Here is a 15,090-nt window from a genome sequence, read left to right as displayed (position 1 = left end):
AAAAACAAAATAAAATAAAAATAAACCTGTACTTCCTTAAGTTACTTATCAGGTATTTCATCACAGCAACAAGAAAAGCAACAAATAAACCATGCTTCATCAACATGTAGGTGGCTGGTGACATATACAGACTAAGAAGGGATGGAGACCTAAAGGAATCCCTCATCCCCACCACACCCCCAACCCTGACTATCACCTTCATGACAGGGTTCCACTCACATACAATAGCACTGTGCTGCTTGGAACTGTCCTGTACCAAAGTAGCCATTCATGACGGGGAAGGACTGATCACTGACAATCACAGGCTGGTCAGTTCTGTGTCCCCTCTATGACCAGGTAGGTATGCTCTATGACCAGGTAGGTGAGTACCAGACTAAACAGTGCCAGATACATGAAGTCATCAACATACCGCCCAGACCATCACATCACCAGCATGGAAGCACAAACCCTCCTAGACAGTGTTTCAGGGTACCAGGAGCAAGCATCCTGCAGGGAAGGACCACTCCAAAGCAAATGCCCTCCAACACATACCATGCCCTACATCAGAATCTCCACACCAGATCTACCTCTTACTACCAAGATGGGATCCCCAAGCCCCAAGCGTTTGGCTTTCCAGGGCTTGTTGTCTAATCATGCAGGGTGAAGACAGCTGCCCATTTTGCTGGGTGGACATTTGTGAGCCCACCCCTCATTTGCCAGGGAAAGCTACATCTACTGTTCCTCCCCTCGTTAGTGAGCACGTCACTGCAGACTTCAGTGGCTCTGGCTAAAGCGTCTGACGCGCTTGCCCTTGGCGATGGACAAACTGTTCATTGGTAATAGATTAAAATCCAGTTACCGACAAATATCAAGCTGTCTACATGAAAGTCTTTGAAGACAGATTTTGAGTAATAAAACAAATGACGCCAGAAAGCAGTGCACTACAGATGTTCCAGTAAGAGACTGGAGTTACTCACTGACTCACTTTTGTGAGCTCACTTTAATGTCCCCCGGCTCGCAATAATGAGCCTCAGTTACTATTAATTAAAGAAAAAGCAATAGAAACAGCAAGTGCTGACAAAGTTATAGACAAATTGGAGCTGAGGAACCAGAGTAGTCAGCAAAGCTTTTGCCATGTCAGCATGAGGACCCAAGTGGCATCCCTAGAGCCCACACAGAAAGGGGGCCATCAAGGCACACACTTGTAATCCCAGCACTGGAGAAGCAGAGACAGGATCCCTGTGCTGTGCGATAATCCTTCTGTACACTGTGTGAATATGTGTCACTGTGATTGGTTTAACAAACAAGCTGACTGACCAATAGCTGAACAGGATAAAGTTAGGTGGGAAAGCCAAACTGAGAATGATGGGCTGAGGAAGGACGAAGTCAGTGGAGTCACTAGCCAGATGGAGAATTAGTCGGACATGAGCCTCAGGGCAACATACAGATTGATAGAAATGGGTTAATTTGTAAGAGATAGTTAGTAACAAGCCTGAGCTATTGGCCAAGCATTTGCAATTAATAGAAATCTCTTTGTGGTAATTTGGAAGTGGCTCCTAGGGCAGGAAAACTCCACCTACACCCCTGGGACTTGTAGTATAATTGATCAGCTCCAGGCCAATAAGAGACCCTGTTTCAAAAGAAGTAGACAGAGTTCCTATCGAATGACACCTGAGATGCCCTCTGCCTTTATACATATACAGTAACCCTCATTTGTGTGTGTGTGTTTATACAAAAAAAAATGGAGAAAATAGAAACTCCTGCACACTGTAGGTAGAAATACAAAATGGTGCAGTTGTTATAGAAAACAGCATGAAAGCCCCTCCAACAAGTCAAGCCTAGAATAACCTACCAGACTTACTTTGGGGGTTATATAAAAACAAAAGCAAAGCAAAGCAAAACAAAACAAAAAACTGAAAGCAGAAGCGTCCAACAGAAGCCCTGTTCATCACACCCTTGACCACAGCAGTCAAAAGGTAGGTGCAGTGTGTCCACTCACAGGGGACTGCCAGCAGGTTCTGTAAAGTGGACCTGGCTCTGCCTTCTGAAGGAAAGTGCTCCCTTCATTAAAAGGATTGAAAAGCAAAAAGTATCATGCAGGGCACAGCATAATGTGATGTGGGAATCCCCTTTGTGTGCTGTGATTACTATTAACGAATAAAGAAACTGCCTTGGCCTGTTGATAGAGCAGAACTTAGGTAGGCGGAGAAGATGAAACTGAATGCTGGGAGGAAGAAGGCAGAGTCAAAGAGCCACCATGGAACCGCCAGAGTCAAACATGCCGAATCTTTGCCGGTAAGCCACTGCCACGTGGAAATATACAGATTAATGGAGATGGATTACACTAACATGTAAGAGTTAGCCAATAAGAAGCTAGAGCTAATGGGCCAAGCAGTGATTTAATTAATAGACTATCTGTGTCATTATTTCAGGGCTAAGCAAGCCGGACTGCCAGGACAAACAAGCAGCCCTACCTTCTACAATAATGTAATAGTGGTCAACCTTCCAGGAAAAAAAGATCCTGTAACACATGACATAGGTGAATCTTTTTTTTGTTTGTTTGTTTTTTTGTTTTTCGAGACAGGGTTTCTCTGTGGTTTTGGAGCCTGTCCTGGAGCCTCTTGTAGACCAGGCTGGTCTCAAACTCACAGAGATCCGCCTGCCTCTGCCTCCCAAGTGCTGGGATTAAAGGCATGTGCCACCACCGCCCGGCAACATAAGTGAATCTTAAGGAGACATTTGCCTACACAATCATGAATCTTGAGCAAAACAAGCCAGTAACAAAGGGATAAAAGCTGTGTTACTCCACATATATAAGATTCTAGAGCCAATAGCTACGTAGAAATATAAGATTCAGTGGTGGGAGACAAGAGTTGGGGATGAGGACTTGAAACATGGTACGGGGAGCTGTAGTCCAATAACCATAGACACAATTTGTTATACAAGATGAAAAGGCTCCTAGCAAAGATGCTTGTGTCAACCTCACAACGGGATGAGTGTGTTTAATAACACTGAACTGCACACTTAAAAGTAGTTTACAACAGCCAGGCAATGTACACCTATAATTCCACCACTTGGGAGGCAGAGGCTGGGCCATCTTGAGTTTGAGGCCAGCCTGGGATTCTCAAGGAAACCCTGCCTGTTTTGCAACAGAAACAAAAGCAAAACAAGAAATTTTGTTCTGTTGTGCCAAGTGCGTAACATACACAGTCCAGGCATGGCATGCCTTTATTTCATGGTATGTTTGTATAGCACACGTCCAACACACTCATTCCTGTGACATACACTCAGCTTCCTGGCTTACAGAACCTGGATGCCTCCTCCTAGCATGACATCACCCCACCCAACAGAACAAAAAGTGATACCATAGCAAGTCTGCCCGTCTCCTCGGAAGCCAATGGAGCATTCGCAGGTGAACTGTGTTCCAGGGCCCGGGCGACAGGCTGCGTTGCTGTCGCACCCATGAGTGCCGATGTAGCATGGATTCTGAAGCGCATCGGGGGAGCCCTCTGTGAAGGTAGAGACAGTGTTCAAGAACCTTCCCACAGCCCTCCCATCACAGGAAGTAAGCCGCTACCACAAGAGAGCAGAGCAATGGGGACCAGAGCCTTGCATGCTGCACTGAGGTAGGACCACCAAGGTCTACCCCGCTGGCCTCTCTCTCTGTTTCTATAGTGTTACTGACAACACCTTTGAGAGACTATGACAGAAAGTGAGATGTCTGTGGCTGGCTAAGACCATAAAACAACTACAAGACCCATTTTATATAAGTAGTTTCTCAGCTGCACACCCCAGCCACCTGGGGCTGTGCCTCCGCTGCCTTTACGGATTACTCCTCTGGAATCCTAAGGTCAAATTAACTCTTTATTTTGGAAGTTGACTCTGGTCCTGGTATTTTACCACAAAAACAGAAAGGTAACTAATACAGATACACTGAAGAATACTATTTAGCCATAGAAAGAAAGGACATCTTTCGAATGTGACTACATGGTTGAGCCTAGAAGTCATTATGCCGACTGAAATAAGTCAGACCCAGAAAAACCAATACTGCCCAGTCTTATGTATGAGAGCTAAAAAGGTTAATTTCACAGAAGCAACAATGATAATGGCTACCTGAGGTGGGGAAGGATGGAGGGGCTGGGGAGAAGGGGAGAGGATGGTGGGCATGTCCAACGGTGCAGCTGGATGGGCGAGATAAGGTCTAATAGCACAGTGAGGTAACTAAAGTTGACAACAATTAATTACATATGTCCAAATAGCTAGTAAAGATTCTGAATGTTCTCAACACTGAGAAATAATACATATCTTGGGAGTGACACGCCCATTGCCCTCACCTAAGCGCTGCACACTAGATATACCTGGTGAAATTACTTAGTTCATATCCCACAATATGACCAGTTTTTAATGTGGTCCTTTAAATTGTGAAAATGAGTTTTTAAAAAATGTCCACTAGAGTCCAAAGTAGTCTTTGGCTGGTCGGCCTTCTGCCCTGAAAGCTCAGGAATGAACAGCCCAGACACCCCCACAAATAGGCCTTTGGTTGAATGGACGAAGGCAGGCCTGCTTGCCAAGAGTACTGACTATGCTTTCACAGGACATCTGACCACCATTTCCTTCTACAGACTGAGCGCAAGAGACCAAAATCCCCAATCCAAGAAGCAGAGGTTCTGGCAAGTGTGACTGCAGAGTCATGCACGGGAGGCACACAGGGGATGCCAGCGTGAGCCCCGTCCGCCTTACCCCTCACAGGCCCGATGGAGTTGCTGAGGGCATAGCGCAAGATCCTCTCCTCCCGGTTGTACAGGACAAACACACTGTCCACGGAGAGCTGCTGGGTGCTGGGCAGGGCTGGCCGGGAGTCATCGTGGACACACTCCTGGAAGGTGATTGTCTGACGCCATTGGTAAACGTGTGTGCGCGAGGACGCAGCGCCGTCCTGGTCTGGCTCAGTCACTGTGTACTCCCGGGTGGAGGAGGAAGTGATCACTGAGGTGTGGGAGGAAGACAGATTTGAGGAGCTTCAGTAAAGACTGTGAGGGCTTCAGTGGCGGACCCTGCACACTGGGATATCAGATTGACAGGCCCGCTAGGGCAACTTAAGTAAGGCAATGTGTTGTGCTTGGATTCCTGCAGCTTTCTCCTCTCCCGCAACATCAGTGGTGACACTCACGTCAGTCCTTGCTGATCGCATCAAAGCTCTCTACCAGCTCCCAAGTCACTGAAAACTAGAGATGAGGTCTGGCCGAAAGAGCAGCCACTCAGAAGAAAGGCACACCTGGACTGACTCCTCCCAGCTGAGGTTGTAACCAACCTACCTGGTACTAGCTGCTTTCGCTTTGGCTTCTCTCTCAGAAGGAGCTAGGGTGAGAGAGTCTGACGAGATCACATTCGTAAACTACATGGAATCAAGCATTTACTACATCGGGGACATTTGATCTGGTTTCCACGGAATTTCTCACATAGGAATCGGCAAAGAGTAGCTGCCCCTAGTCACCTTAGATTAAATAGTCCCGTGGTATTAAAAGATGCAATATGGAATGTTTTGTAGCAGCCAACTTTGGAAAAACGACCAAGAGGGACCTCAGCCAAGGAGAGGGGAGACAGGCTCCCCACTCAGAAGAGGGTGGGAATTAGCCCATGCAACAAAACTCTCCACTTCCCTTTGTTTTTTTTTTAAAGCATAAAGAACCCTTTTTACTTCTGAGTTCTGCTGCAGCCTGCTCCATCTGTGAACCATGAAAGCCAGAGGAGAAATAAAAGATCAGTGTGCGCTGTCTCCTGTCCAGCTCCCATATGCTGGCTGCCAGCAAGCCATCTGGCTGCAGGCAGTGTGGGGCCCTTGGCTGTTTCTCCTCCCTTCCATAGGCTCCCAGCCCTGGCCATGGGTACCAACCTTCCTGGATGGCGCTTGAACAGCAGCATTTTTAAAAAGTTCCTGTCATTCGACTCAGCCTCTGTTTTTAGGAACTGAGTCTCAGAAAAGAGTCAGAAAGCAGGCCTGATAATGCAGGCCTGATTGATAGTCATCCCAGCTACTTGGGAAGCAGAGGCAGGGGGATTGCAAGTTCAAGGCCTGCTTGAGCTACAGCATGAGTTCAAGTTCAGTCTAGGCAACTCATAGGTACTAAAAAACAAACAAACCAACAACAACAAAAAACCTAAAACTTTATGAAGACAAAATGAGGGACTGAGGGTGTAGCTCAATGGTAGGACATTTGTCCCGTATGCACAAGACCCAGAGTTCCATTCCCAGTATTGCCAAAGTCACAAATGTGGCCGAGAGCTCAGCATAGGGGTGTTTGCCTGGGGCACTCAGTTCAGTTCCCAGCAGGTAAGCAAACAACCAAAGGGAAATGTGGCCAAGATTCGAGAAGGGAGAGGTCGTTTTAACTCAGCATGAGAGAGGGAAACTCACGCAATTTACACTTCTGAGACCACCCAGAAGGATGGGGGCAGATTCCTTGAAAACAGACCTTTCAAAACCACTTAATGAAACTAGTAAATACTCATGATTTGGTGTGCATAAAAAGGTGAAGATATAGCAATGTAGTACAGTTGATTGATAGCGCTAATGAAAATGACATGCCCAAGATTACATACTGTGTTTTTCTGTGCTAAAGATCCCAGAGCCTGAGCTGGTAGCTCATACCTACAACCCCAGCGCTTGGGAGGCAGAGGCAAGAGAATGGCCTCTAGTGGGAGACAGAGTAAGGGCCACAAAGCCCTTTAAAAATAACCACCTCTTTCATAGTTATGACGTGGCCGTGTAAGAGAATGCCCTTATTCTTAGGAAAGAAATATCCGAAGCACTTCAGAAATAACCTACAAAGACACTGCTTCTCTACAGTTAGGCGAAGTGTGTGTGTGTTAAAACACGGTGCCAAATGATAGCAACTAAGCAAGCTGAGTGGCGGGTAGAAGCTCCGGTCACTCTTTTCAATGGCAGACACATGCCAGAAGGCGAATATGTGTAAAAAGTACAAATAAATACATTATAACAAAATCCTGAATTATATAACAGTGGGGGCATGGGACAAAAATACAGATGATAGACACGTGAGAAAAGGTTGAAAACGTTTAAATCTGAAAGTTGTACTCAAAGTCCCCCCCCCACCCAAGTTCTTTTGTGTTGTTGCATTTCCTCTTTTCAGACAGTCTCGTGTAGCCCCAGGCTAGCCTTAAACTCACCGAGGATGTCCTTGAATTTCTAAACTTCCTGACTCCACTCCCCAAAAGCTAGGATTACAGGGTACCACTTGATCTAGTCTCCCGGTGCCGGGGATCCAACTCAGACACTCTGTGTGTGTAGACAAGCCCTCAGCCAACTGAGCTACAACCCATAACATTTTCTGGGTGTTGATTTTGTTTTTGTTTTGTTTTGCTGTGTAGCTCAGGCTTGCCTGGAGCTCTAGCAATTCTTCCAGGTCAGGCTTCCCAAGGGCAGGAATGATTGATGTGTCCAAACACACCTTATTTTCTTGTTTTGTAGTAAATCTCTTCAAATGTGTCTTCGGTCTGTACTTAGGGGAAAGGGATTAAAATAAAGAATAGCCTTGCGTGTTTGCGTGTTTCCCTTTGAGGATCCCAGGACACCGCTCCAGGTACTCAAGGCCATCAGAGTGCAAACTGATGCCAGGGGAGTTGCAGTCTGGGACTCACCTGAGCTGGAGTAGTGGTACAGTTCTGTGTAGGGCTCAATGTGGACTGAGGAACCATAGCGGATCTGTGGCACTCGGCCATCCAGCTCTGTGTTGATGGTCAGATGTCCATGTTCGTCAATACCACTGAACTGCTGCTTCAGGACCAGCTTGCCTGGGTGTCCCACGAAGGTCACCTCAGCTTGGCGGGTGAACTCACCCCCTGGAAAGCAAGAGAGGCCTGTCACTTTGTCGCCTGGCAAGTAAACCCTCCTGCTGGTCCTAGGTTCATGAAGTGAGAAGCATGCAGAACTAATTCTCCTGCCCTGGATGTTGAACAGACTCACAAGCACAAATACTGTGTGGTATCCCTCCCTCCTATACAGAATCTAGATTTAAATTACATGTTTATTTTTTATATTTAACTATGTTTGTAAAACATGAGAGTAGAAAGGGGAAGAAAGGACCTAAAGGGAAGAGGGAGGGGAGCAAGAGAAGGCGAAGGCACACACATGACAGGAAACAAAAGATGCGAGAGACTCAGTCTTCCTCACAGGGTATGGCCTTCGAGAGTCTCCAAGTTTCCTAACACTCGAGAGAATGGTGTTGATCAGGCTGGACTGACCAGCCAGAAGTGTCAAGCTCTTTTCCATGAGCAGATACAGAGATATGAAATGCCACTTTTAGATGGGTGAGATGCATAAGTTGCTAACTCCTGTTCCACCTTGGAGACTTTTCTATGTCTATGCCAGATTGTTGTGTATAAGGGTGTTGTCTGTGTGTTCAGATGTGTGGGCATGATTGGATTTGTGCATGTAAACCTTTGTACACAGGGTGTGTGCATGTTTGTGGGTATGGGGTCTACCTGTGTGTATGGGTACTTATGGTGACCAGAGGTTTGCCTTGGATGTTTTTTTCTTTCAAAATCGTCTTTGTTTATTTGAGACAGAGTATGGGATCTGTCTCAAAAAAACAGATCACTGGGATCTGGGGCTTCCCAATTAGGTTGTTTGGCCAGTGAGCCCCAGGGATCCTGTCTCAGTCTCCCTAGTGCTGGTGTTAACAAGCACACGCCACCATAGCTGGCTTTTTATGTGAGTTCAAGGCAATGGACACAGGACACATGTCTTTACGCTTGCAAGGTAAGTACTTTACTGGCTGTGCCATCTCCTCAGCACCAAATATGGAAGACTTCGAAACTCCCATCAAGAAAATATTCCTCCGTCAAAACACAATTCTAGATAACCTCCCTTAATGAATACGCTATACATGAATTTTGCCATGTCCTTATTTCTGAGGAAGGGGCCTTTGTCCACAGATGAAACACTTCCAGAAGGTGCCTACAGACACAGAGTTCCAAACCCATTCATTCTCTGATCTCCCCCATGACCACGCAGCCCATTCATTTTAATCAATTACAGTGGGGGATCAATTACCAGTGATGCTGAAGCCATTCTTGAACCCATTCTGCTCCACTGCAAACATCCATCCGATGATGCCCCCAATGGGTGCCAGGGGAAGAAGAGAATACCCGACAGTCTCAGGAATGGTGCTGATGGCTGTGTAAGAGCGTCCATCGTTCATTACCACGTAGGAGTGTAGGTCAGTGTTCTCAAACACCACGGGGACCTGGCTGTTGCCCACGAAGATCCTTCCCTTCACCTTGCCGTTGACCCGTTGTGGGGAGCCTGGATTAGAAACAAAGGGAGAAGGTGAAGATGGCTTTCCCCTACCTTCCAAAGAGAAGACTGTGTCTGTTCATTAGGAAAGCAAGGAGGTGATATTGTTGCAGGAAATGGCTTTCGGGAAAATAAAAATACCTGTACCTGTGATTGTGTGCCATAGCCTGGATACCCCAGTGTTCCTGCCTCTGTTGCATGTGGAACTAATGAGCAGAAAGTTAGGTCTCAGGGATCCCTACCCCTCCCCTTTCTCCCATGTTACTGATAATGGATACCAATAATTGTGGATCACAGGCATTAGGAAGCCCCGCACTTCACAGGCATAAGGATCTGAAACCAGAGACTAGTACCCATTTAAAAAACCTGGGGTGGTTGAGTTGGGGAGATGGCTCAGAGGTTAAGAGCACTGGCTGCTCTTCCAGAAGTCCTGAGTTCAATTCCTAGCAACCACATGATGGCTCACAACCATCTGTAATGCCACATGGAGGCAGAACACTGTATACATAATAAATAAGTAAATCATTAAAAAAAAGGCATGGTATGGCAATGTATACTTGCACCCTAAGCACTAGGATGAAAAGGGAAGACGAGAGGATCCTTGGGGCTTGCTGGTCAGCTAGACAAGTCAGCTGGTGAGCCTGAGGTTCATTAGAGACCCCGTCTCAAAGAAGTAAGGCAATACACCTGATACTGACCTCTGCTACTACGTCCACTAGTGTACACACACTAACACTACACACACATATGCACACATACACACATGTGCATGCGCACACACACATGTGAATTGTACTGCAAAATAAGAACAAAAACTAAAGGAAGATACAAGTCAAAGGTCACCTTGCATTGCTAAAATTTGATGTAGAAGTAAATTCTTTGAAGGTTTTCTTTTTTCTTTCAGCCCATGAGATCGAATGAGGGCTTTGCCCCTGAACTCCACCCCGGCCCTCTGTTAGCAACTGTTAATATATCTTATTTCTTTCCCTAGACTGGGAATGATCAGGAACATTGCCTCCACCCCCTCCTCCCACAGACATGTTCCTGGTGGGAGAGGTCATCTGTGCTCGGAGTCACCGACCAGCCAGGACACATCTGACACAAAGTAACTCTGTACACCCATTGTGTCATTACACTGGGGAAGCTGTGACCCTTGCAAGCTAATGCTAAAAAAATGCACTTCAAGAACACTACAGAAACAAGGAAGGAAGCCAAGTTAAGGAAGCCAAATAAAATCACTTCCGCCAGTCTCTGTTAGCTTTATCCCGGCCTGCGCTTTTAGGTGGGATCTCTCTTACTCTGTAGCTGGCCTAGAACTCACCCTGTGGCCTGGGTTAGTCTCAAACTTACAGCAATCTCCCTGCCCATGACTCCTGAGTGTTAGGACTACAGGCATGAGCCACCACGCCTGTCTGAAGATTATACTACTTTTTTTTTTAAAAAAAAAAAAAAGTAGCAAGAATCCAACAAATATTTAAACCACAAAGCAATTACGGGATGTGCTCGTGTCAAAATGTGTGGCCGAACAGTTTGTTATATTCGAGTTCAACGCCAAAATTTGTCCAGCATTTTTAGCTCTGATATTGGGGGTAGAAAGCTAAAGAGGTGGCCCTTTAAGATACGCTTTTGGGGGGCTGGAGAGATGGCTCAGAGGTTAAGAGCACTGGCTGCTCTTCCAAAGGTCCTGAGTTCAATTCCCAGCAACCACATGGTGGCTTACAACCATCCAAAATGAGATCTGGTGCCCTCTTCCAGCCTGTAGGCACACAGAATACTGTATACATAATAAATAAAATAAAATTTAAAAAAAAAAAGATACGCTTTTGGGCTGAGGAATTGGTCCAGTTGGTAGTGCTTGCTTGGGAAACACAAGGACTGGGCTCAATACCCAGCACCCAGACATTTAGGGAGGAAGGAAAGAAAGGAGCGAGGAAATCACGTGTGTGTGGATGTTGGAAGCCTCTCCTAGGGTGAAAAGGTATAAAATACAAACACAAATACTTCAAAGCATCCCACCCCTGGGGTGACAGGACTTGGAAGAAAATAGAAAACAACTTAAAAACATTCTCCCAGATGAATATGCCAGCCAAACCGCATGGTGGTGCATCGCTGAAGACCGATGAAAATAAAGCAAACCCCACTTTACTTAATTATGACCCAGAAGGAAACAATTTTGGTGTGTGTGGCAAATTAAAACAACTGATGTCAGGATAGCTATGACACAGTGTGGAAAACAGCACACCAACTCCAGTTAGATTTTAATTGGTCAGAGTTCACAAGGCAACTAAAACTCTCCACTAAGTGCTTGTGACGGTAGGCGGGAGAAGTGGGGCATTTGGAGGTCTCTGAAGGGACAAAGGCCAAATACTGTGTTTATTTTCATTCTAATTTATAGCCTCCAAAGGAATGACTATAACAAGGACCCTTAGACTTGCACTGAAGATTCCTATGACTAGTCAATCCCCTTTGGGGACAAAGGTCAGTGTTGACCTCAGTTATCATGGAATTCACTTTGAAGCTGGACATGCACTGGGTTTGACAAGCCAGAACTGAGGACTCCACCCCATCAGCCTTACCACAGGCTTGCTGCTGTTCCAAGGACATGCGGAAGAAAGGTGGGGAGGGAGGGAGGGAGGGAGGGAGGGAGGGAGGGAGGGAGGGAGGGAGGGAGGGAGGGAGGGAGGGAGAAGGAGGGAGGGAGGAATGGAGGGAGGGAGGGATCTACAAGCAATACACTCAGCTAGAGACTGAAGCCAAATTGGGGTACACACTGGAGCCCCAGCACTCTACATGTGGAGAATCTCAAGTCTGAGGTCATCCCAGGCTACGCGGCAAGATTCTGTCTCAAAAGTAAAGAAACAAAGAACTGAGAGGACTCCAAAGGCAAAGCTGTGGGTGAAGGAAATGAGGGGAAATGAGGGAGGACGCCTCCTGGTCCTGGCCGCGGCATTTCAACTCTTGGCTCTTTGTGCGGCAGTCAGGAACGGCTGTGAAAAGAGACTCCGGGTAGGTGTCACCTCAGAAACAGGGAAGGACTACAGGGGAACAAAGTTATATGCCACACCAGAAAAAAAAGGACATCCTGGGAGGAATGATCATCAGAGAATGTAACAGAGATGATATCATTAAAAAATGGCATATAAGGCCTCTCTCTTCTTGTCCCACCCAGCTTGCATCCAGAACCCTTCTTCCTTCTGTCCCCTTTCCTCTTTGGGCACATAACACCATCCAGCTCAGTCTGTCTGGCGCTGGGGGCAAACCCTCAGGGCAAGTAGGCAGGCGAGACCTCCTTTGTCTCACTGGCCCGCCTGCACCAACCAAGGTAGGCGCTTTGTTTACGAACTACCCAACCTGCACGGAGATCTGATCTCGGCACCAGGAGAGACAGCAGGGCGGTGAGTTTGTGACCAGTAGCGGCGGAAGCAGCCCTGGACAGGGAACTCTGAAGTTCCTCATCCCCTCCCTATACTCCCCGGGCTCCCTGCAGGGGCTCTACCCCCCCATACTGCCTCTCTCTTCTTGTCCCACCCAGCTTGCATCCAGAACCCTTCTTCCTTCTGTCCCCTTTCCTCTTTGGACACATAACACCATCCAGCTCAGTCTGTCTGGCGCTGGGGGCAAACCCTCAGGGCAAGTAGGCAGGCGAGACCTCCTTTGTCTCACTGGCCCGCCTGCACCAACCAAGGTAGGCGCTTTGTTTACGAACTACCCAACCTGCACGGAGATCTGATCTCGGCACCAGGAGAGACAGCAGGGCGGTGAGTTTGTGACCAGTGGCGGCGGAAGCAGCCCTGGACAGGGAACTCTGAAGTTCCTCATCCCCCTCCCTATACTCCCCGGGCTCCCTGCAGGGGCTCTACCCCCCCATACTGCCTCTCTCTTCTTGTCCCACCCAGCTTGCATCCAGAACCCTTCTTCCTTCTGTCCCCTTTCCTCTTTGGGCACATAACACCATCCAGCTCAGTCTGTCTGGCGCTGGGGGCAAATCCTCAGGGCAAGTAGGCAGGCGAGACCTCCTTTGTCTCACTGGCCTGCCTGCAACAAGCAAGGAGAGACATCACTATAACACCAGGAGACTAGCACTGCAGAGAGCCATCACTGGGAAGGTACATCAGTAGGCAAGGAGACCTGATCCGGTAAAAGAAGATCCAGAGGGGAGCATTCAGAGAAAGAGATGGGCAGGCGCCAATGCAAGAATTCACCTAACAATCTGAAAAAATGGCATATAAAACTGCATATTCCGAGATCAGGGCAAAGGCCATGTCTGTAAACAAGCACCAAGACCCAAAAGGCACTCTTTTTCCTTCTCCCCGAAGCTGAAAATGCAGAGGAAAAGTACATTACCTTCTGCCACACACTGCCTGCCGTTGCCCGTGTAGTTGGCCACGCACCTGCAGCAGAAGCCAGTAGCATAGTCTCTGCACTCTGCATGCACGGAGCACTGGTGTCGATTGTTGGCGCACGTCTCCTGGGAGCCTGTGTTGTAGCTGAATACTGTTTGGAGAAAACAGAGGCACACCCGTGAAAGCTTTGCAGGTTCTCGGCTGAGGGGCATTTCCACACAGGTGCCCGAGAGCCAACTGGACTCCCATCTACCTAAGACCTTCAAGGAGCCAAGCTGACCACAGCAGACTAAAGTCCATGGCAGGAGTGTGACCATGGATAGAGATGGGGCTCCATTACTCAGACCATTGATGTAAACAAGTCTTCAAGAATCATTAAGTATGAATACTTAAAAACTGCCACAATGTATATTAATGTCAATTAACACAAGGGTGCTTTTACTCAACTTGAATGCTAAGATGGTGCCCATCTAATATGGTCAGGAGGAGATGCTTCATTTGGTTAAGAGCCTCAATATATACTTGTATTCCAACCCCATTTTTTGTTTTTGTTTTCTTGAGACAGGGTTCCATGTATCCCAAGTTGTCCTCAAACTCACTAAGAACTGAGAATGGCCATGAACTCCTGATTCTGCTGTACAGGGATCACAGGTGTGTACCACTATGCATGGTTTATGGAGTGCTAGAACTCAGGGGTTTTTTGTGCACACTAGAAAAACACTCTGCCAACAGAGCTACACCCCAGCCCAAATAGTCTTTTTATAAATAATTCCCTGTGTGATAAAATACATATCATAAAAATGCCTTTTAACCATCTTTACATGTATCTGTGTATATATGTGTGTGTATATATATATTCCTACCCTTTTCTTCAGGGGGTAATTCAAAAGCTCTGATACTCAAAAGCTGATCATTATAGAAATTATGCACACACACACACACGCGCGCACTTGTGTGCGTGCGTGCATGCGTGCGTGTGTGTGTGTGTGTGTGTGTGTGTGTAACAACAATTAAAGAAAATGAGGCCATGAATTTGAAAGAGAGCAAGGTGGGGGTAAGCATGGGAGGACTTGGGGTGGGGGAGAAAAGAAAGGGGAAATGATGTAATTATTGTATAATCTCAAGAATAAAAATAAAATCAGCCTATCAAAAGCAATACTTTGATTGCATCTCTTCTAAGATTATTAGAAGAATCAAAAAGAATCTCTCTCTCTCTCTCTCTAGTTTAAATTTCTACCACCCATTTGTTTTATTAGAACTGCAAACCAGCCTTTAAATTTAATGATCTAGCTAGAGCAAATTTGTTTGGTTCAAAATCCCAAGAGGAGTGAACTTCTAGAGGTAATAATAATCTTGTTTATAAATGAAGATCAAAATAAAATTTATCCTCAGATAGACTGTATCGGATCCAATACTTGGAATTTCCAGTGTGTATAAAGATGGCTGGTGACT

At 46.7% G+C, this 15,090-nt stretch overlaps 1 protein-coding gene across 1 annotated transcript in view; it reads right to left on the bottom strand.

Annotated features, from left to right (window-relative positions):
- Nid1 (nidogen 1) overlaps positions 1 to 15,090 on the bottom strand; it is a 75,131-nt gene that overhangs the window by 34,742 nt on the left and 25,299 nt on the right. Inside the window, exons 5-9 of the mRNA XM_057787868.1 lie at positions 13,640 to 13,789; positions 9,053 to 9,304; positions 7,644 to 7,839; positions 4,720 to 4,970; positions 3,345 to 3,488 (exon numbers count right to left, since the gene is read on the bottom strand). Of these exons, the coding sequence (XP_057643851.1) occupies positions 3,345 to 3,488; positions 4,720 to 4,970; positions 7,644 to 7,839; positions 9,053 to 9,304; positions 13,640 to 13,789 (993 nt within the window). The remainder of the gene's footprint in view (positions 1 to 3,344; positions 3,489 to 4,719; positions 4,971 to 7,643; positions 7,840 to 9,052; positions 9,305 to 13,639; positions 13,790 to 15,090) is intronic.

The sequence above is a fragment of the Chionomys nivalis genome, chromosome 13 (genome assembly GCF_950005125.1).
Source record: "Chionomys nivalis chromosome 13, mChiNiv1.1, whole genome shotgun sequence".
NCBI classification, from domain to species: Eukaryota; Metazoa; Chordata; class Mammalia; order Rodentia; family Cricetidae; genus Chionomys; species Chionomys nivalis.
The sequence above is the reverse complement of the archived record's forward strand: the minus strand, read 5'-3'. Positions and strand labels throughout refer to the sequence as shown.